Below are 22,836 nucleotides of genomic sequence, written 5' to 3'. Positions count from 1 at the left end.
GCTGCCCGACATCTGGGAAGCTCTGCCTGCCGAGGAAAAGATGCACGAGAACGAGGAGATCGAGCTGTCTGACTTTCTCGAAGCCGACGAGCGCCTCGCGACTGGCGGGTATTTCACGCTGGAGGAGATTGCGGAGGAGATTCTGTGCAGTGAGGAGCCGGTGGAAAGCGAAGATGACGAGGTAACTGTCGAGGAGGAAATCGTCTGCTCGAGGAAGCCCAGCGCGCTTGTAGCACCGTCCGGAAGTTCATGCAGCAGAGAAGCGGGAAGCCCGGTGTGATGCAAGCGTGCGATCGGCTAGACAACGAGATGCACGAGATCTGCCGAAAGAAGATGCGCCAGCCGACGATTCTTGAAAGCTTTGTGTGTCGTGAATTTCTCGCCATGCCATATGTTAGTGTGTGAACTCTGTTAGTGTGTGTATGTTCTCCGTTCGCTTAGCTTATACAACAGTCGTGCCTTTTACTTGCTGGAATAAATTTTGTCTAAAGATTAACTACAGATGGGTAACTTGAGAAAATAAGGCCGTTTTTACAAAATCTCGTTACTATGCCACTCTCGCTGCTATGCCACTTTTGCTCGGTCCCGACGGGTGGCATCGTAACGAGGTTTGACTGTATATATAATATAATATAATTAATAGGCTACCACTCAACGATTTAAATCATAACCGCACTAGAAATCGAAGTGTCAACATCACCGTCATACTGAAGAAAAAAAAACATGGCGTCTGGAACACTGACGGGTTCCTCCTGTGAACCCCATTTTATATACCAATTCCCCTAAACACTGCCAATATGCCATTATACGGTAGATGTAAGTTAGAAACACGTTCAGTAAGTTCTGTGGTCGACCGGAGGACATCAAATACATCCACATACTTCAATATGCATTGGAGATACGTTACTCAGAGGTTCAAAGCACGTTACTCATAGGTTAGAAATAAGTTTCGGGTACGCTAAACATTACCTCGACGTGTTTCGACATATGAGTAACTTACAAGTAACGTGTGTCAACGATCGCGTAACATGCCTACAACACGTTACTCATAGGTTAGAAATAAGTTTCGGGTACGCTAAACATTACCTCGACGTGTTTCGACTTATGAGTAACTTACAAGTAACGTGTGTCAACGATCGCGTAACGTGCCTACAACACGTTACTCATAGGTTAGAAATAAGTTTCGGGTACGCTAAACATTACCTCGACGTGTTTCGACTTATGAGTAACTTACAAATAATGTGTGTCGACGTGTGTCAACGATCGCGTAACGTGCCTACAACTTATGGCCAGCGTATGCGGAACGTGTGAGTCATACGCTAACATACGCCAAAAAATTTTGAGCATGTTAAAATTTGTCGATGAGCTCGGCGTACTACGACGTATGCCAGCGTGCTTCAGCATGCTCTTAACGTATACAAAACTTACCCATAACGTATTCGACGTGTTCCAGCGTTTTAGACAAATTTTTCATACGTCGGCATACGCTGGCTAAATCGTCAAGGTGTGACAGTGGCTTGAATGATCTGCTGGGTACCCTTGTCTGTGTTTAGCTGTAAGTCAACCCCCGATAAGCATCTGCTCTGATAAGCCTCGTCAACTCAGCTGGTATTTTTTCCTGGCATTTTGATTGATTTTGCTTTGAAATTCATTCTTTATTTACCTCAGTAAATAAAAAGTTTTTAATTTTTAATTTTATTATTAATAAATTATTTGTCGATTTCCAACCTGTCCGTGTTTGTCCTTTCCTTCCATTGGTCTAGCATTGTCCGAGCCAAGATAGACTGGGAGGTAATTACCACAAATTTGATCAAAAAATCGTCGGCACGCACCAGCGGTTAAAACGCCCGGTCGCCGTAATTAAAATCTAATCAGATAACATTGGTGCTTTGCCGAGGGCGCGCTCTCCACTCAGGTAACCACGTGACCTCTAGTTAAACGGAATAATTAGATGGCGGACACTGGAACTTGTGGTTAACTAGGTGGCGTTCATGGTTTTAAAACAACCCACCATACCACAACGTTAATTGTGAGCGGTGGCCCCAGGTCCGGGTCTACCGAGGACAACCGGGGATTAATCCCCCTGAGTGACAAGCTGGTGTCTCGGTACCAGTGTCCGCAACAATATATATATATATATATATATATATATATATATATATATATATATATATATATATATATATATATATATATTGTTGTGGTTGAGGAAATTCGCAAACCACCATTCAGGTCCCGTAGGTGAGATATCTCTGTAAGTATATGTGTAGTTAGCCCAAACCCGTTGTTTAGAGGGAATAAATGTCATTCATTCGGGCTGCGATCCTTTAAGATAGCCGTTTTTCTGTTCTATCTTTATTTTGAGCCAACCACGTCTCAACCGCCATCACACAACAACCACCAACCGCAACGCCGCTTCACAACAACAACAACAACGCCAACAGCCACGACCTTTACCGTCACAACTCGCTCTCGCAATCATCGCATCACCGCCATTCCAAGCGTCACCGTGGCCAGGGACCACCACAATAAACCCTCCACCACCTTCACCTCTCCTCCTTCTGCCGTCATTCCCGCACCGCTTGTGGGCACCGATCCTGGACTCGTACAGGGCGCGCGCCGAGCAGCGGGTGCAAAAAGCGGCTTTTCCGGGGAAGTCGGATCAGGAATGATTCACGCCCACTTCTGTTCCGTCCTATCAGCGAGCGCGGGGCGATTTGGCCCCGCCTCCAGGCGCGTCGGAGTAGAATCGATATATGCAAATTAGAGGATCAGGAATGATTCACACCCACTTTTCCTCCGTCCAATGGGCCAGCGTGGCTCCGCCCCCGAGCCGATCCTGATCCGAAAATCTGCATATGGTTTCTCCTGCTGACTATAAAGCGCCGAGCGCGGGGCGAATAGAGTCAGAGTAAGAGTTTCTGTTTCGGGCTCGAGTTGGAGAAGAGTTTCTGTTTCGGGCTCGAGTGAGAGAGAAGAGTTTCTGTTTCGGGCTCGAGTTGGAGAAGAGTTTCTGTTTCGGGCCCGAGTGAGAGAAGAGTTTCTGTTTCGGGCCCGAGTGAGAGAAGAGTTTCTGTTTCGGGCCCGAGTGAGAAAAGAGTTTCTGTTTCGGGCCCGAGTGAGAGAAGAGTTTCTGTTTCGGGCCCGAGTGAGAGAAGAGTTTCTGTTTCGGGCCCGAGTGAGAGAAGAGTTTCTGTTTCGGGCCCGAGTGAGAGAAGAGTTTCTGTTTTGGGCCCGAGTGAGAGAAGAGTTTCTGTTTCGGGCTCGAGTTGGAGAAGAGTTTCTGTTTCAGGCTCGAGTTGGAGAAGAGTTTCTGTTTCGGGCTCGAGTTGGAGAAGAGTTTCTGTTTCGGGCTCGAGTTGGAGAAGAGTTTCTGTTTCAGGCTCGAGTTGGAGTGGAGATTTTTCTGTTTCGGGCTCGGGCAAGTCGTGGCGGCGGCGGCGAAGTGTGGCAGCAGCAGTCAAGACGGGTCTGGAGGAGAGGCGGTCTGTCGGGGAGCTGCAGAGAGGAGAAGCCGGGAACGCGGTCGAGGGCGCAGTGGAGTCGCTCGTCGCGGGACCCAAGCAAGCCAGCTATCCTCTTTCCCCAGAGCATCAACAACCCCTCCCTGTTTCCCCCCCCCCCGCGCTGAGATAGTGCGAAAAGGGGGGCCCTGTTCCCACCCCATTCCAAGCAGTGCCAACGAAACCCGCGGAGGAGCGCGGAGTCGGGGCACCGCCGCCATTTTGCGGCTCATCACAAGACGGGTAGGCTCCACGCGGTTTCGGCCCCATGCTCGTCTGCCCCCTGGTCGTAGAGGGTGGCCCTTTTTCTTTTGATTTTGAGTATATGTGTTGTCGGCGCCGTCTGTAAAGTAAAACTGTGTAAGTGTTGCCGTGTGCTCGCGTAGTCGGTAGTAGATCTGCATTGTGTTTCTTTTGTTGCAATTGCTTTTGGTGCATAATTGTTGTAATTGTATATATGTGCTTTCCGTTTGCCGCGGAATAAATGTGCCTCATGTTGAACTGTTTTTCCCGTTTCGCTTCGTCTTTTCTTTAATTGAATCTCCATCTTACTTCACGTAAAGGGTTGGTCGTGGGCTAAATACGCCCAATAATTAATCGGAACCGTCGAGGTTGACGATAACACCGCTCGGTTATCCCGATAGTACGGAACGGGTCGCTTAAAGTGGCCCGTGTCCGAAGTCGACCTGCGGCGAGGTGCGATCGCCCGGTCTACCCTCCGTGTGGGTACTTAGGCAGGTCGAATTTGGCGAACAACCCTATCCCACGCGGGGGGCCGATTGGCACGATCGTGGTGAGGCCGAAAGGCCCACCCGTGACTAGTTCCCGGCGTTAGTCCGAGAGGGTCACGAGGGAATTGTCCGTCCGGTGGGCGACGTGCCGCGATTCGAGTTACGTGGCCGCTCGCACGCCGGCGGGCGCGAATTCGCAACAATATATATATATATATATATATATATATATATATATATATATATATATATATATATATATATATATATATATATCTTCTTCTTCTTTCGGCTGCTCCCTGTTAGGCGTCGCCACAGCGGATCATCCGTATGATCCGCATAGTGATTTGGCACATGTTTTACGCCGGATGCCCTTCCTGACGCAACCCTGGTCGCCTCTTACGACACAGGGATATGGTACACCTATTTTAACCGGGGTATACACCGGCCCAGTACACTGGTACTCACTTTGCCGACCTCGGAAGGATGACAGGCTGAGTCAACCCCCTGGTGTATTAATTCAGTGGCCCAACGGGGCTTGAACTCAGGACCTTTTGGATCCCAAGCCGCTGCCCCAACTACTGCGCCAACACCAGGCATCTATATATATATATATATATATATATATATATATATATATATATATATATATATATATATATATATATATATTCACCTATCTTTGTCTGCATTGGATACACTCCCCCACATATTTTTGCCTGATCACCACCAAATTTTGCATAGATTTTGGTGGTACCCATGTTTAAAAAAAAAAAATCCCTCCCGCCCCCTCACAGGAATGGGGAGTTGGGGGGGGTGTGCGATGACAAATTGCCAATCCTCCCAAAGTGGGTATTTCTCACTCGTCAATTCTCTACATGAAAACCATAGACGTGGAAAATGATCATGATCATTTGCAGTATTTGTTTGTTTGACATATGTGCACTCCTGCAGCGCTGAACCGAATTCGCTTAAAACTCCAGCTTGTGCTTCAGGGTCTGTAGCGAAGATTTTAGGTAGTTGGGACTGTTATGCCCAAGGAGCCTGGTGTTGGCGCAGTGGTTAGGGCAGTGGCTTGGGATCCAAGAAGTCCTGAGTTCAAGCCCCGTTGGGCCACTGAATTAATACACCAGGGGGTTGACTCAGCCTGTCATCCTTCCGAGGTCGGCGAAATGAGTACCAGTATACTGGGCCGGTGTATACCCCGGTTAAAATAGGTGTACCATATCCCTGTGTCGTAAGAGGCGACCAGGGTTGCGTCAGGAAGGGCATCCGGCGTAAAACATGTGCCAAATCACTATGCGGATCATACGGATGATCCGCTGTGGCGACCCCTAACGGGAGCAGCCGAAAGAAGAAGAAGAAGAAGAAGAAGGACTGTTATGCCCAACTTATGTTTTGTCATTAAAGTGTGTGAATTATTTTAATACTACTGTATTTCCGACATGAAAACAAAATTTGACGTAGACTCAGGGATGACCCAGACAATTTGGGGAGTGGATGAATAGGTAAACAGGAGTGGATAAATACAGTAGATAGAGGGGAAATTGGGTCAAAAGGTATGCAGGATTAGATGGATGGGTAAAGTAAGTGTAGAAGGGCAAGTCAGTGAAGGGATACAAGGGAGTGGGTGAAGAAATTAATGGAAGTAGATGAATGGGTAGAAAAGGTAGTGAGAGAAGGGATATACATACATGTGTGAGTGGATAATTGGGTTGAGTGGAAGTATGTAAAGGTGTGAAGAAGGCAGCGGGAAAAGGAGAATAAGTGGGAGTGGATGAAGGCTTTGAGGGAAATGAGTCGAAGGGAATGGGAGAATGATTGCTGAGTAAATAAAGTAAAGGAAGTAGGGCAGTGTCAAAAAGAAAAAAACTGAGTGAAACGATATCAATCCATCCATTGGGACCGTACTCTGCATAGCGTCGGTGCTGCCAAAGCAGTCTCCTGGGCTATTAGCACAATCCTGGACGGGTCGCCACTCCGACACAGGACACGCGAATGGCTCAATCATCCCAGCAAGCTGGTACTCACTCTGACGACCTCAGAAGGACGACAGGCTGAGTCAACCCCACCTGGTATTGATTCAATGGCCGAAACGATATCTTCTGAAATAAAGAGGCTGGAGGGACACAACCACGGCTTCACCTTCAGAGAGCCCATGTGTGAATGTTACCGAAGCTGTTTCAGCTTAAAGGAAACGAGAAGGCCAAATGGTGACCAAGCAACCTGGACTAATTGTGGGCACTACTATTGGATGTTTACAATGGTGTGTCCACAATCTTGCATTGATGAAAACAAGGTGCAGTGATTGCTTGTACAAAATGTGAAGCAATGAGGCATTGCCAAAAAAACAAGATGGCATTATCCATCTATTCATTTTGATTACTTTTATATTTTCTAAGATTACTATTATTATTATTATTACACTGATTATAGATTCACTTCGTCGTTGTGACTCCTGTATGTACTGTATATAACCTTTTCCATAAATTGTTTCCAAAAAGTAATTTGAGCCTCCCCCTCCCCTGCGTTTGGCTTACCTCGTCCACACACCAACGCGCCACCCTGTCCGCTCCAATGCCCTCTGTCCCAGGAAGCAGCTTAGCATGACACTCCCAGAGATGACCATGCTGCCCCCAAAAGGTACTGGGTGATATCGAGAGGGAAGCTCTTTCGATAGCTCCCTCCCCTCGATTACACCCGATGCCCCTCTCAGAATTTACTCCATCATGGCGACGGCGTTTTGACGATGGGGGGTGTGTAGGCCGCCGAGACCTGTGGCAAATGAAGACGTTGCATAGTAAATGTGGTTAAACACCTGTAACCTTGTCTGAACTGTAATCTAGCCAGTGTTGGATGAGGAAGGGAGGTTTAGAGAAAATGTTCTCGTTTTATTTATCCTTGTAACTAGCAGATGTACTCGTCGAGCATGCGTGATGGGATCGAAAGACATTTCTCCTCTGGCTGTAGAGATTCCATTTGCATGGTTGCTCACTCTCAATTGGTAATCCGTGAGTTGAGGGAGGCCTTCGTCTTGTAATGGAGGAAAATGGGCTGGTTTATGGTTTCTAACCCAATGGATTTCAAGTTAAAAGCCAGTTGAACTTTTGCAACAAAAACCAACACTTGGGGTGGATTAATGTTTATAAATCTTCACTGTGGGGGTGATGGAATGCAAGACTATCTGAGGCTAAGTGCAGGCCAAAATGTGGTTACACATCCTCTCCCATTTCTTTTTGTTTTATAATTATAAGCTATTTACATGCAAAATGCTCTCTGGATCGATATCTTCTTGAGCTTTAGAGGATATCGTTTAACGAGCTTATCTTTAGGCCTCACCTCATGAAAGAGATTGGCCAACAGTCAAAAAGTCTGCAAAAATAGGGGTCAGGGGGCTGCAGGTGAAGCCCGATCATGAGACAATGGCTAGAATTTAGCTACTTTAGGTACTAAAGCAATGAGTCTCCTAAAACTGTGGATGTAAAATAAGTTTATGCTTTGTGGTTTAATAATCGCGTGAACAGAGCAGAGAGGATGAGCAGTAACAGCAGAGAAGGTTTTTCGGACACATGCAATGATGCCATCTGGGTCTGTCTGAGAATTGAAGTCGAGGTTTGCCAGAAACCTCTCCACCTTCTCAAGTGAGAAAGACACAGTATCCAGGAGCAGTTGGGTATGAGAGAATATGATAGAGTTAGAGAGTGAGGGGTTGGATACACAAGATTTGGAAGCAAACACAGAATTGAGGCATTCGATCTTCTCATAAGCAGTGTCAGCTGTGGTGCTGCTTGAAGTGAGGGATGGGATGGAGGGACAGCATACACCAGAGACAGACTTGACAATTAGCCACCAGGTCGTTTAAGAAAGAGATAGGTTTGAGAGTTCAGCCTCTACGTTGGACAGATGTTGTTTTTCTGGCTCTCGTGTGAGTACACACTTGTTTTGGGCTTTGGAATGATCTTAGGTTGCCTTCCAGGAGGAGAAGGCAAGTTGTTTGAAGGCAACTGCCTCATCATCGGATTGTGTGTACTATTGACGAGAGGATGGGTATGATAACTGTAGATGAAATGGTATAAATCCATATATAAGGGAAAGGAAGCTTGGATGGAACTATTTTCAGGCAGAATTAATATCAGGAGATGTGGAAATGAAGGACCAGTGTTGACGTGATAGAGCATCTTGCAGTGCCTGCCGGTCAGCTTGAGTAAACTGCCAGACTCTATGGCGCTGAGGCAACTTTCTGACAATAGCTGGTATCACTAGTCACTCGTTTGTAAATTTCCAGAGTGACTAGTCATATGATAGCCCTGCAGATCTCAACATTCTGCCCATCGGAAACTTTTAATCCTTGTACACCACACCTCTCTCTAGCACACCTAAGGTAAATTATAATTGCGGGTGAAATTCATAATTCTGCTCGAACTGTTATTATGATTGTATTGTAGTCATAATTCGGCTTAATTTGTTATTGTAATCGACTCCAGGTTTGCATTATAGAGAGCATGATGGATAAAATCCTCTTTTAGCTGAGCCTTGTCTTGTGGACATGGGTTTTCTCTAAGAGCTCAGCGGTGCTGAAGAGGAAACATCCCCCTCCTCCAAACCCCAACGAACACCTCTACCTCCTGCTGACTTCACCTGCATGTACAGGTGGCTTTGTTGCTGTTTTAATGTTCCCTTCTTTTTCTCCAACTTCGAAAAACTGTTTAACTCCAAACAGGTAGAGATATGTGGTCAACTGTTGGTGAACAGCAAATGTAAAATTGGAAGTCACACCGGTGCAGAAGTTAGATCGACATCTCTATTATTATACGTTGGTGTTCAAGGTGTGTCCAAATACAAGGATTCAAGTGATTAACTGACATTATTTGCATCTTACGAACCGCCGTTGATGCCGACCGCGGAGAGGCTCCGATCTGGGTCTGTGGACTGGGCGTGGAGCGAGAGGGCAGCCTGAGATGCAGTGGTGCGCCGAAAACCGACCAGTCACATGGCCTGAGCCATCACAGCCAGGTGTTGGACATCTCCTAGAAAAACAAAAATATAACCATTACCTCCTTTTTTTGGAAGAGTTCATCAGGGGGGTCGGGGGGGGGACACTGTACAAAAACAATACTTGCGATTAGTATGATGGTGCCCTATGCAGATACAAGAGGGCCGTTTGGAATGTTAGGTCAAATACGAATGTCACCGTCATTAATATTAGTAATATCAGTGTCATAATTTACTCAGAGAGTCGTGAATGCACAAGATGGTCTCCCTGGAATGGTAGTGACAGCAGAAACAATAGATAGGTTTAAACTGCAATTACATAGGTAAACAGAAGCATTGGGGATCGAGGGGTACATGGACATTGGTTGGACTAGTAAGTAGTTTAGTTATGGAAAGTTTATTGCATACGTATATAAGTAGTGATTGTGACGTCTGTGAGAGGGTCTCATCAAATGGTGACTGTGATGTTGGTGTTTGTTAATTACTCGCCCTACAACTCTTCATCCTCACCCATAAAATCCCGGGAATGTCCTTGTACTTGCCGCACTGTTCTTCCTACACCCATTCTGCCACAGTGAAATCAAGTTTTAAAAACTGGTGGATCGAATGTGGTGTTGAGTGAATTTGTTTATGGTGGCGAAGCTGCTGTTCACACACGAAGGTCGTGAGGCATGTAACCTGATGTCAAGAGCTATCTGAGAAGACCAGACCAATTACTATCTGCACTGGCAGGACCATCATACTAAAATACGCAATTTGGTGTTTCTCTGTCTGTCTGTCCACAATGCGTTGGGTCATTTATTATCCCATCTCAACCAAACTTGCCAGGGGATGGAGGGGATCATACGACGAAGGACGTATCAATTTAATTTACCCCATCTGCTCCCCCAGGGGCTTTTCAATCTTGGACGAACGCTGTGTTAAAGTGTATAGATAGCAGCTTAACGTGGTGTGCGTTTTGTCAATGCCGCTTCTAATAACAAAAGTAATAAAAAAGATCAATCGGTGATTGCAGACCCTCACCAGGACTTGTTTTGTGTGGCAGAGAAATGGAAGGATGTACTTAATGAAAGATCATTGATTGGGAAGGCACACACTGACGTCCATCCAAGGGAAGGCATACACACACTGATGAATCACCTTGCCTGTGAAACATCGAGATGACAATTGGGTCATTCCATGTTAAATCATCAAAGAATCTGCCGTCATCTCTCAGATTTTTGTAAAACTTTGGGAACCAATTGGGACCCATGAAAAACGGCAAGAACTCAAATATTTTTGCTAACAGCCTCTTAATTAGTGAGACACAGACTAACGAACTTTGGACTAATTAGCATGACGTCGCAAATTCAAATGGCCATATCTCTAAAAGTATAACACCAAGAGAGCTGGTTTTGGTGTCATTTTAAAGGTATTTTCATGCCCTATGAATTTGTCTGGGCAACATTTTCCTACCTCCAACCACAAAAAAGTTATCACAAAATATAAACTTCAATCGTGAATCCCCCAAAAATGTATCCTTCAAATTTCCTCAAATTCATCCCAGAGGTACCTTATGATGTCAAGAAGCTTCCACATAAGTTTTGTGATGGGCACTCCAATAATTTCTGAGATATGAGCAATAATGTACATGTACGTATGGCATATAGGTTCGAAAATCAGCATTTGTAATGTATTATACAATCATTCTAACCTAGCCATGACAGGGAACGACCATCAATTGCTTTGAAGTATCATATACTTTCATTTTCAACTGGGCCTGAGGGGAAGAAACAAGTGCTGCTGTTGCTGCATTGAAGAGGAAATTGAAAGCCTAAATCAGGTTAGTTAACACTGTGTACTTGAACTCACTTATTGATTGTATAATACATTACAAATACTGATTTTCAAACCTATATGCCATACGTACATGTACATTATTGCTCATGTCTCAGAAACTATTGGAGTGCCCATCACAAAACTTATGTGGAAGCTTCTTGACATCATAAGGTACCTCTGGGATGAATTTGAGGAAATTTGAAGGATACATTTTTTGGGGATTCACGATTGAAGTTTATATTTTGTGATAACTTTTTTGTGGTTGGTGGTAGGAAAATGTTGCCCAGACAAATTCATAGGGCATGAAAATACCTTTAAAATGACACCAAAACCAGCTCTCTCGGTGTTATACTTTTAGAGATATGGCCATTTGAATTTGCGACGTCGTGCTAATTAGTCCAAAGTTCGTTAGTCTGTGTCTCACTAATTAAGAGGCTGTTAGCAAAAATATTTGAGTTCTTGCCGTTTTTCATGGGTCCCAATTGGTTCCCAAAGTTTTACAAAAATCTGAGAGATGCCGGCAGATTCTTTGATGATTTGACATGGAATGACCCAATTCGTCCTTGTCACACACCTAACCTGCCCACCAAGTTTTGTCCGAATCCGTCCATGACTTTTGTGAGACATCATGCTCACAGACAGACACACACAGGGGGAAACCATAACCGACGTCCACCTTTGGTGCTGGAGGTAATAATGTAGACACCTGCTTATGGTGAACTGAGTCCATTAATCTTTCGTTGTACCAACAAATGTAATTTATCCCACCGTCATACCTGTATATTTTAATTCATACCGAATATAAATTGCCAGCAATACAATTTAACCTGTTTGGCATTCCCATCTGAGCACAAAAACCATGATTCTGAAAAACCAGGTTCAAATCCTATAAACTGCATTCATTCATCCTAATTGTCACCAATGTGCTCCTAATTCATGTAAACATACACCGGCATATATATATATATATATATATATATATATATATATATATATATATATATATATATATATATATATATATATATATATATATATATATATATATATATATATATATATATATATATATATATATATATGTATGAAAATTATGATCCCAGACCAGGAATCGAACCCAGGTCCTCTAGTGAGGACAGTATATAGTTTATACACATATACATACGAGTTCCTCTACAGGCCTTAAATCACTCTTAGAAAACAAAAGAAAAACCTGAACCACAAAAAGATACAAATCAAAATGTAAATAATCGCTTAAAGGAAAAGAGTGAATGAAAATAATAACAACATATATAATTCTGAATCGTTGTCAAAGGGCAACAACCCGCTTGCAGGTATGGTACTGGATACTACCACATGAGAATTGGTCACTGGTTCAAATTCTGATCCCGTTACAATTCAACAACATCTGCCGCCCCAATGAAGACCTGGTCACGAATGTGTGGTAGTCGCGCCGTATGCTTTCATTGCTTGGAACTCCAGCTGGACTATGCGGTGATGTTGCTCCCGTTGCAAGTCGGTCAATATTTGACGTGGATCTACACACAGTTCATCACCACGTTTTGGAATGTGCATTATCATACAAAACAAACGATATCAACAAAAACATGAAATCAGAAATCTCAATGTTGGTACCAGCTAGTTGGCCACTCACTGATGCTGACACACAGACAGGCAGACACAGGTTTTTTTTTTTAGCTTGCAACAGTGATCGTAAGTTGAGTGAGTGTGGTGAGGTTTGATTATATTTGAGATCATTAACCTTGCAGTGACATTGTGCTCTTTTTATTGTCACCGTTTAATGGCTGTTTTGTAAACTTGTATTTTCAGCCGAGAGTTGAAAATAAAATTTTAAAATCAAATGCATTAGCACCTCACCACCTGTGCTCAAGCATTCTTGTGGAAACGGTGATGTGCGGAGGTTTTTGTGTTGAAATTCATTCATCATGAACCTCAAATTGTATAAGTGACTGCCTTGGTCTCAGTACCAAGTGACATCCTTCTTAAGTACATAACAAAAGTCACGGCTCCAAGTGCCAAGTAATCCTGTAACCTTTGACCCTATTATATGCACTTTACCTGACGGGATGCTGGAGAGGATGTCCAGTGAACTGACACCAGCCAGCAGGGTGCAGGTCAGGGCTGTCGACCTCGTGCCAAGCCTCACTGCCTGACATGCAGCCATCATGACTCACCTAATGATGGCAGAATGAAAAGACTACTCTGAAGCATTAATTGTGATTATCATCCTTTCAAGGGGTTGCAGAAACTATTTCCTTGCAAAAAAAAAACTATTGCCATGACATTAAGCAAGCAATTTCCGTTGCCGACAACATGACCGAGGGACGAGGGGAATGTGAAGGCCAAATGGAATGTAATTATCTGGAATGCATGAAAGGAGGATAAAACAAGTCTGCAGAAAGTGTCAAAAGGTAAAACGACTTCAAAAGGAAATTATTTTATTCTTATTATTTGATGGCCACAACGACTTCAACGATCCTGTGGGGTTGGCCCAAGTCTTTCACGAACCAGCTGGCCAAACCTGACATTCGACTAAGGTGAGAGCAGGAATTTTGAATTTGGCCTTGGTGCCGGTGATAGGACACCATGGGATCTTTAATGTCCGCCAGACGGGACACCCAGTTTAAAGTCCATCTAAAGGGATTACTTTATAAAGGACAAAACCTTATGGAATTTCAAAACATTCATTTTCCACCATTCTTCCCCACATCCATTATTTGTCCAAGTCTCCCTCGATTTTGTCCCTCGTCCCTGTTGGTGTATCCCCTCGTCCCTGTTGTTGGTTTGTCCCTTTGTTCTCTCTCTCTCTCTCTCTCTCTCTCTCTCTCTCTCTCTCTCTCTCTCTCTCTCTCTCTCTCTCTCTCTCTCTCTCTCTCTCTCTCTCTCTCTCTCTCTCTTCCCCCCCCCCCCTCCTGTTACATTCTGATCCATTCTATGTTATAGCTGCTCCTCCATGAGCCTCAATACTGAGCACACACAAAAAACGAATGTGTCTTGCAAGATCTGAAGGAAATATTAGGTTTATAAAAGTGACTGGAACCTGCAATGAGGAAGACATAAGAAACTCTCTGCAATATCACAAAAATTGTCTGCAAATAATAATTGCGGTACATTCCACAAACTCATCCAAATCGCATGTTTTCTGAAAGAACACATTCTTTAACTGGAAGGGCACTCGGTGGAACGCATACCTCCACCCCGCAATGCCTAATCCACGAGAACATATTGGGCCCAACACATATTTGAAATATCATGCGACACAGAACTACATCGTTTTTGGCCCTATCTCTCAATGGCGAAGAATCACTTAAATAATTAAATAATTCTCGTATCCAGATCCGGATCCGGATCTTCACCAAAATCCAATCAATTCGTCCTTGTCACACAGCCAACCTGTCGACCAAGTTTCATCCGAACCTGTCGACAACTTTTTGAGATATCATGAATGTAAACAGACAAACAAGAAAAAGACGTAGTGCAGAACGAAATACTTGCAAAATTCATCCCCCCCACTCTCCAAAGGATGACACGGATACATCAAATTGTCTGTTGAATTAAGATTAAAAATGACAATCTTACTCAAAGCTCAGGTCAATCGGATGAAAATTGATAACACTGGGGAACAATTTTTTTCTTATCTGTTGCATGACATTTTTCAAGTTATTCTATGTATTTTTTCAACGCTGATTTCAAATCTGAAATCGGTTTTCCTCCGCATGCTCTAGTTTTCATGCAATTTGAAACTTGCGATTTTCGCAAAAGAGGACACCCATTGCTATTTGCACGAGGGCTAACTTGAGAACTAGGGGTGCGATTTCGGGCTTTAGTGGAAATATACGATGCCTAAACTGCTAAATAACTATAGATCGTATTCGTTTTGCTGCTAACGATTTGCTCACTATTTATTTGACATCAATTTTCTTTATCTTTATTGATATATATATATATATATATATATATATATATATATATATATATATATATATATATATATATATATATATATTCTTTAACTTTATGTTTTTCTTTGTTTCAGATGTGATCATGGCTTCTTCAATAAAACATAAATGTGGAAATAATCCTGATGCATTCTGTTATGTATGTGGCTGCTACACACTACTTCGTCAAAAGCGCAATACAACATCGTTTGTAAGGCGTGCCTATAAAGCCTATTGTGATGTTCACCTTGGCAACCAAGACAAGAAATGGGCTCCTCATATTGTATGTCATAATTGTGAGGAAATGCTTCGTGACTGGACAAAAGGAAAACGAAATTGTCTGCCTTTTGGAGTTCCCATGGTTTGGCGAGAACCCAAGGACCACGTAACTGACTGCTATTTTTGCCTAGTCAACACAAAGGGTGTCGGCAAGAAAAACCGGCTAAAGATCTCCTATCCCTGTATTCCCTCAGCAATTCGACCTACTCCGCACTCTGAGGAACTCCCCGTTCCAGTCTTTAATGGTTTTGTCTTATCTGAAGATGAAGGCAGTGAACATGATCAGCAAGAGCACGAGGGTCGTGATGACGGGCTTCATGATGGTTTCAGAATCCGAAGCCTCCTCATCTGATACCAAACAGTCATCAGCCCCTCAGCAGTTTAGCCAACCGGAATTGAATGACTTAGTGCATGATTTGGAGCTCTCCAAGAAAGCAGTTGAGGTATTAGCCTCCAGGCTGCAAGAAAAAAAAATCTACTTGACCACTCTGCAAATGTTTCATATTTCCGAAAGCGGAACCAGATCTTTGTCGCCTTTTTCTCAGAAGACAAGCAGTTTGTTTACTGCCACGATATCCCAGGTCTTCTCAGGCAATTAGGTGTTACTTCGTATAATCCAACAGAATGGCGATCATTTCTGGATACCTCTAAGCGCAGCCTCAAGTGTATTCTCTTGCACAATGGCAATGTTTATGGAGTGGTTCCAGTTGGTCACTCAGTGCATTTGCAAGAAGAACATAATGACATAAAAATGGTCATTGACTTACTCAAATATCATGAGCACAACTGGATCCTTTGTGTGGACCTGAAAATGGTCAACGTTCTCCTTGGTCAACAGAAAGGCTTCACAAAGTTTCCATACCATCTCTGCATGTGGGACAGCCGAGCTCGAGAGAAACACTGGATCCAGAAGGAGTGGCCCATCCGTGAAACTCTGGAAGCAGGCATGCCAAACATTGTGAATGACCCAATCGTCAGCCGAGAGAAGATCATTTTCCCCCCACTCCATATCAAGCTCGGCTTGATAAAACAATTCGTGAAGGCATTGAGTACTGATGGTGAATGTTTTTAACGTATAGTTTCTGCTTTTCCTGCTTTGTCTTTCGAGAAGATCAAAGCAGGTGTGTTCGATGGACCTCAAATTCATGCCTTTGTACGTGATGAGGAATTTGTAAGGAAGATGAATGACAAGGAGAAGACAGCGTGGCTGTCTTTCATCGCAGTTATACAAAACTTTCTTGGTAACAAAAAGGCAGATAACTATGAGTTTCTGGTTACTAGAATGCTGTTGGCTTTTTGTGATCTTGGGTGCAACATGAGTGTCAAGCTCCATTTCCTGAATCGTCACCTTGATCAATTCCCTGAGAACCTTAGGGCTGTAAGTGAGGAACAGGGAGAGCACTTCCATCAGGACCTCATGACGATGGAAGAGCGCTACCAAGGGCGATGGGACAAAAATATGATGGCAAACTACTGCTGGAGCATCAAACGAGATTGCCCTGTGGAAGTCCACAAACGCAAGAGCTACAAGCGCAAATTCTTGCCTGGATAGGACCTATTTAAACTTTGCATTCCATCCTTATCAATTGTTCTGAATCACCTATCATCTTTATGTCGAAATATATGTTAATTTAAATTTGCTTTTAATTCAAATTGTAACTTACCAAATAAATGTTGAAAATGTTGAATTGCAAAATATATGTTTAATATAAATTTGCTTTTAATACAAATTGTAACTTACCAAATAAATGTTGATAATGGTGGATTGCAAAAAATCTCGAGCTTACAGAGAGAAACTAACTTCAGATTTGAATTCAGCACACTCAAATTAGGTAAGATCAAGTGCTGGTATCAATGCAACAAAAACTTTGTTCCCCAGTGTAATTTTTTCAGATTGAAATTGATGATTTTAGAAGTTTGGCCTTGAGTTGACCTTTGACCTTTTGACCTCAAAAATAGGTGGTTTCCAAATTCAGTGATGCACTATACAATTTAGAAACATTGATTTTAGCAGCTGCCCTTTGCAGGGCAGCTCACCGGATAACAGGATTGGGGCAAAGCCTTCAGGACCCCCAATCTTTGATGATAGAAGGGAAACCACGGGGTAACCTTCCCGGGTCAGATTGCGGTAGTGTTTGTCGGGGTGATGCAGTGGTGTCGTCCACGAGACGGCGGTCTCCTTGGGTTAACCTGAAGCGGTCCCTTCAGGTGGGTGCCTGGAATGTCCTAACCCGAAGAGAGGATGATCACCTGTCTCTGTTATCAGCTGAGCTCAAGCATTTGGACATCGGTATTGCAGCTCTCTCTGAGGTTCAGAGACCGGATTGCAGCGAGATAATGGTGGGTGGTTACACCTACTATTGGTCCGGTTGCTCTGATGGATACTATGCCCAAGGAGTTGCTGTTGCTGTGTCCAATTAGCTGACTCCAATGATAATTGAGGTAACACCAGTCAACGAGTGTATTATGAGACTAAGGATTCATCACTCCTTGGGTGTCATTTCCCTGGTCTCTGTATATGCTCCGACTGAGGTGAGTGATCTCACCATGAAGGACCCATTCTATGCCACGCTCAAGTCTGTGGTTGATCAGTGCCCCAGGCGAGATAATCTTCTTGTCTTGGGGGATTTCAATGCATCGACTGGAACTGATAGGGATGGTTATGAGATGTGTGTTGGTCCCCATGGGTCTGGAACTGTGAACCAGAATAGCACTAAGTTATTTGACTTTGTAAGAAGTCATGGACTTAAGGTGGCTGGTTAATGGTTTCAGCACCCACAGGTTCATCGATGGACTTGGTATTCCAACGCTGGTGGTGTGGCAAAGGAGATTGACCATGTGCTCGTTGATGGTCACTGGAGGATGATCCAAAACTACATCGTCGACCAGAGTGCTCAGTTCCTCAATACTGACCACAGGCTTATTGTAGCAACTCTGAAGTTGCAGCTTAAATCCTAGAGAATGGTACCATCCCAGCCTAGGCTGGATGTTGGCAAGCTCAAGGATGAGCTTTAATTAATCGGATAAAATTGATTTTTCAGATGATATTTGATGATTTTTGAAGTTTGACCTTGAGTTGACCTTTGACCTCAAAAATAGTTGTTTTCCCATCCCAGTGATGCAATATGCAAATCTTGTTCAAATTTCAAGTCGATCAGATGAAAAATGATGATTTTAGAAACTTGACCTCAAGATAACCTTTGACCTTTGAACTCAAAATTAATAGGCTTCCCAGTTGAGAGTAGCTCTACAACTTGTTGAAGTTTCATGACTATCGGTTTCAAATTGTGACTTGTACGCGATAAACAGACAGAATAACAAAATCGACTAACCAATATACTTGAAAAATCTTCGACTTTGCAAGTAACAAACAGACAGATAGGAGTAAAAACATAACCTCCTTCACCTTCGGTGGCATAGGTAACTAGAACGGTACTCGGTAGAGCGCATACATCCACCAGGTTGAACAGTTTACATTTTGTATCCCACCGATAGGCCTGATCTGCATCCAGACCTTAACCAAAATCTGATCGGCTTGTTCTTGTCACCTTCCCGTTCATCCACCAAGTTGTCAAAGTCCGTCCACAATTTTTTGAAATATCATTCTATATATTGTTTTGGCCCTATCTCTCAACCGTGAAGAATCTTTGTGGTTATTAAAAAAAATTCTCCGATTCGGATCTTTACCAAACTCAATCAATTAGTCCTTGTCACGCACCCAAACTGCCAACCAAGTTTCGTCCGAATAACCCTTTGAGATATCCTTCTCACAGACAAACAAACAGACAAACACACGAACAGACCAACAGGTAGGGGTGAAAACATAACCTCCATCCACCTTCGGTAGCGGAGGTAATAAAGAGTGCAGCAGATATCGTTGATACGCCTGAAATGTATCAGGTTATGCGGAAGTTGCGTAATGAGAAACAAAGTGCAATCGATGGTCCAAATCAAAGGGAAAGACAATCAATTGATAATTGAATTGAGATCCGAGCTCACTTTCAGGTACAGGACCTACCATCATGGCATGTATGGATATCAAAGGTGCATTTGACAGCATTGATGAATCACTACGGTGGATAATTCTTGCTCTCTGTGGATGACTTGAAAAACTCATCAATTGAATGAAGGCATTGTACTCCAGTCGGCAGATTTAGCGCGTGCTTATGGAGATGCATCAAAACCATTTACAACAAAGACTGGCATTTGTGAAGGAGCAATAATTAAACCCGTGTTTCTACCCACGCGTGTGAAGTGAAGAGCTGAGTTCAGCAATTGATTCAGTTTACCTGTCTGTCTACAGACCAGTCTATGATCGAGGAACTACTTGATTTCAATTTCAATTGAGGAACTACTGCATCCACTTTTCACTGGTACTCTAGGGGCCTCTGTCTGGCCAACGCCCGGGCAGATGCCTGGCCCATCCCCATCTCCTTGAGATGCCGATCAACCTGCTGCAACCATGAGGCACGTGGTCGGCCCGTTGGCCTCCTCCACTCACGAGGCTCAGGATCAGTGAGCAGGATCAGCGTCAGGAAAATGAGCCACATTTCCATACAGCCGCAGTTGACGCTCACCGACCATGCAGGTAACAAATCTCATTTGAGTTTCTCTCAGCAACTGCTCGTTGGACACAAAGTTAGGCCAGCGATAGACAAGGATTCTCTGAAGAGGCCTGGTCCCAAAGGAATTAAGTGTCCATCTCAGATCTCTGGTCAGAGTCTCACAAGTCTCACATCATCTGTCAAGAACCCACCACCCTCCACTCTAACTGCAGTACACCGAGGGACAGGCTTGGAGGAACCAATGCATGAATTCCCTTGTAAGCTGGACGAGAATCACTTGACCACAAGTGATGGTCTACCCCCTCACAGATTCCTTGCAAGTAGGCCTTCTTGTCCACCCTGAGCACACGTACAGTTTTATGCCTCAACTCCCTAATCAGCTCAGCTCTGCCGTTAAGTCTGGCCCTGCGACTCTGGTCAATGGTATCCAGTGTCTCTTGAGACAAAATTCTTCTTCGCCTGACGGTCAGTTCTAAGACATCCACCGGCAACATCAAGGATGGTGGTCTTGAAGGCACTCCACAACTCTTCCATTCCATTCCATTGGGACCATACTCTGTGCAGAGCGTTGGTGCTGCCTAAGCAGTCTCCTTGGCTATTGGGCACAATCCTGGATGGGTCGCCACTCCGACACAGGATACCAGTATGCTGGCACTCATTTTGCCAACCTCGGGATGGTGACAGGCAGAGTCAACCCCACCTGATATTAATTCAACAGCTGAGTAGGATTTGAACTCAGGATCCTAGGATCCCAAGCCCACCACCCTAATCATCAAGCGAACTCCAGGCATATACAACTCTTCAGGATTCCCCAAAGCACCAAGACCCCCAAAATCACCACTCAGCCTGTTCGCAAAAAACCCCCCCAAAAACACATTTCTCTAAAGAATGAAAAGTCCAGGGAGTTGCGACGGGTCAATGGGTAGCATACTTGCACACAAAACGGATTACAAAGAGTTACACAATTTGACGTTCAATGATGAAGATAATCAGGTAAAATACCTCGACTTTGGTTTTGCAAATCAATCACAGCGTGATAAATAAGCAACTTTCAAACAACAGTGCCTGAAGTAAAAACTGAATGCCTTGACGCGTGTGCATTGCATAATGTTAATCCTATGTTGTCGAAACATGACGATACTTTATATTAGCAAACAGAGCAGACAACCCCATGGGCTCACATGTGGGCATGGCAACACTTACTCTGACACGGTGAGCAGAAAATCCCAAAACTGTTGCGACTCTAATGAGAGATGGGTCATGCTGGTCAACGACCTCAAGTTTCATTCCTCTAGAGAAGGCTGAAGGGAAGGGCTGGAAGGCAGAAAGTGATGTATTAATGAAAGAAAGGTCTATTTTATGACTAGAGCAATTTGAATGATGTGCATAATTCAAAGACACTTTTGGCTGACCGGATCACAAGTAACGGCCCCCAACCAGCATGTTGCTTTGACCCCTAAACCATCCTCCAGCAACAGTGAGGCCAACCATACTCGTAGGCAGTGGCACCAGTGGCAAACCCATGGGTCTGATGATGCGTTTCGACAACACGGTCTGAAATTCACTGCACTTGCACAACTTGCTTTGCAAAAATGGAACTGACACATTTGTTTTGGCAACATGTTGGGTAGTCTATTCACATCGTACCTGTTAGGCTTCCGTGGTGTTAACATGCTTGGACATCACGCAGACAGAAATAAAAACAAAGTTGAATTTGGAAGATGATGCTTCCAATTAGAAACTCGACAGCACAGCACGCTACTCGTGTGACCGATATTTATTCCCAGTCAATCAGAGCAGGTTGTTAATGATCATTGACTTCATTCCATACCCATAATCACTTGACAAAATGAACGGATATTGTCACAAATCCTTGCGACAGAAATGTTTGCTGGCTGAGGCTGGCCTTCAGAAATGAATCCTTACATCGAACTGCCATTCGTACAATACCCATTACTTGCAATCCGAGCAGCCCAAAGCTCACTATTTTTCACTTTTTTTTTTTTTGCATCACGATTTTTGAGCAGAGTTGAATAGACAAGCAAACCCCCCCCCCTCCTCCTTCCAACAAAAGCCAAGTATCCTTAGCGGCTTGAAGCGAAGCAGAGCAACCCAGGGGCTGTACCACCACAGGAAGTTCAAACGGCTAAAAATGGGATTGCGCGAGGAATCGGTGCACGTGCAGGTACCCCATATCAACTGGCCATCCAGTTTTGCACTTAATGGTGCATCATCAGGACACAACTAGTCAGTTTCAAGCACACCAGCAAAGTGAACCTCAAGCAAAGGCAAATACCCTGGGACATACTGTTGAGAAAGCATTAGAAGGTGCAGCAATGGCTCCATGTTCCTGCAGGTAACGCTTCCAGCAGAATGGCTTCCCTTCTGGATGGTCTGTGTGCAACAACGTTTCGATAGGTGATCAAACTGTTCCCAGGTAATGCTGAGGATAAAAGGAAATTACTATTACTTAGCCATATTAGTGTACAACATGGCCCCCAAGTAGACATGATGAGAGGTTTGACTGCTGTTTGCTCATACCTTGAGGAGGAGTGAGTGGCTTTCCATGTTGGTGGCACCAACCCACAGGGAAGATGTATGGGCTGTCATCATCACACCTGGTCATGGGGGGCACGAGCCATATCATGACTGCAGTGTCACGGTATTCACAAGTATGCACACACTGAAGTGTATAATGCAGTTTTGGCTGATACCAGGTATGAGAACAATAGAATGGACATTGAGTGAGTGGGCTTCCATTTGAGGAAGAGAAGAAAAAGTTAACTGTTGGTTTTCTTCACCTCTGACATCATGGTGTGAAACAAGTCTCAAATGACTCCAAAGCTGCACTTAAAGCTGCCATCTGATCAGATAGTTTATATTTTCCAGTTCTTTATGCATCTCCAATTCTCAATACTCTATGATCTCTCTTCACCCATCTACCCATGATTTCTCAACCCCTCCTCATCACACTCCTGTTTAAATATTC

General features: G+C 43.9%; 1 protein-coding gene across 3 annotated transcripts in view; it reads right to left on the bottom strand.

The window, feature by feature from the left end:
* Window positions 1-22,836, bottom strand: part of LOC147009559 (lethal(3)malignant brain tumor-like protein 1) — a 65,940-nt gene that overhangs the window by 10,288 nt on the left and 32,816 nt on the right. For all 3 annotated transcript variants that reach the window (XM_085862507.1, XM_085862506.1, XM_085862504.1), the window contains 7 exons: window positions 22,389-22,465; window positions 22,156-22,241; window positions 21,051-21,161; window positions 13,124-13,239; window positions 12,472-12,582; window positions 9,118-9,261; window positions 6,775-7,009 (listed from right to left, as the gene is read on the bottom strand). In XM_085862507.1, coding sequence (XP_085718633.1) covers window positions 6,775-7,009; window positions 9,118-9,261; window positions 12,472-12,582; window positions 13,124-13,239; window positions 21,051-21,161; window positions 22,156-22,241; window positions 22,389-22,465 — 880 coding nt within the window. The remainder of the gene's footprint in view (window positions 1-6,774; window positions 7,010-9,117; window positions 9,262-12,471; window positions 12,583-13,123; window positions 13,240-21,050; window positions 21,162-22,155; window positions 22,242-22,388; window positions 22,466-22,836) is intronic.

The sequence above is a fragment of the Eptatretus burgeri genome, chromosome 17 (genome assembly GCF_056783735.1).
Source record: "Eptatretus burgeri isolate ZD-2024b chromosome 17, Ebu_testis_v1, whole genome shotgun sequence".
Taxonomy (NCBI): Eukaryota; Metazoa; Chordata; class Myxini; order Myxiniformes; family Myxinidae; genus Eptatretus; species Eptatretus burgeri.
The sequence above is the reverse complement of the archived record's forward strand: the minus strand, read 5'-3'. Positions and strand labels throughout refer to the sequence as shown.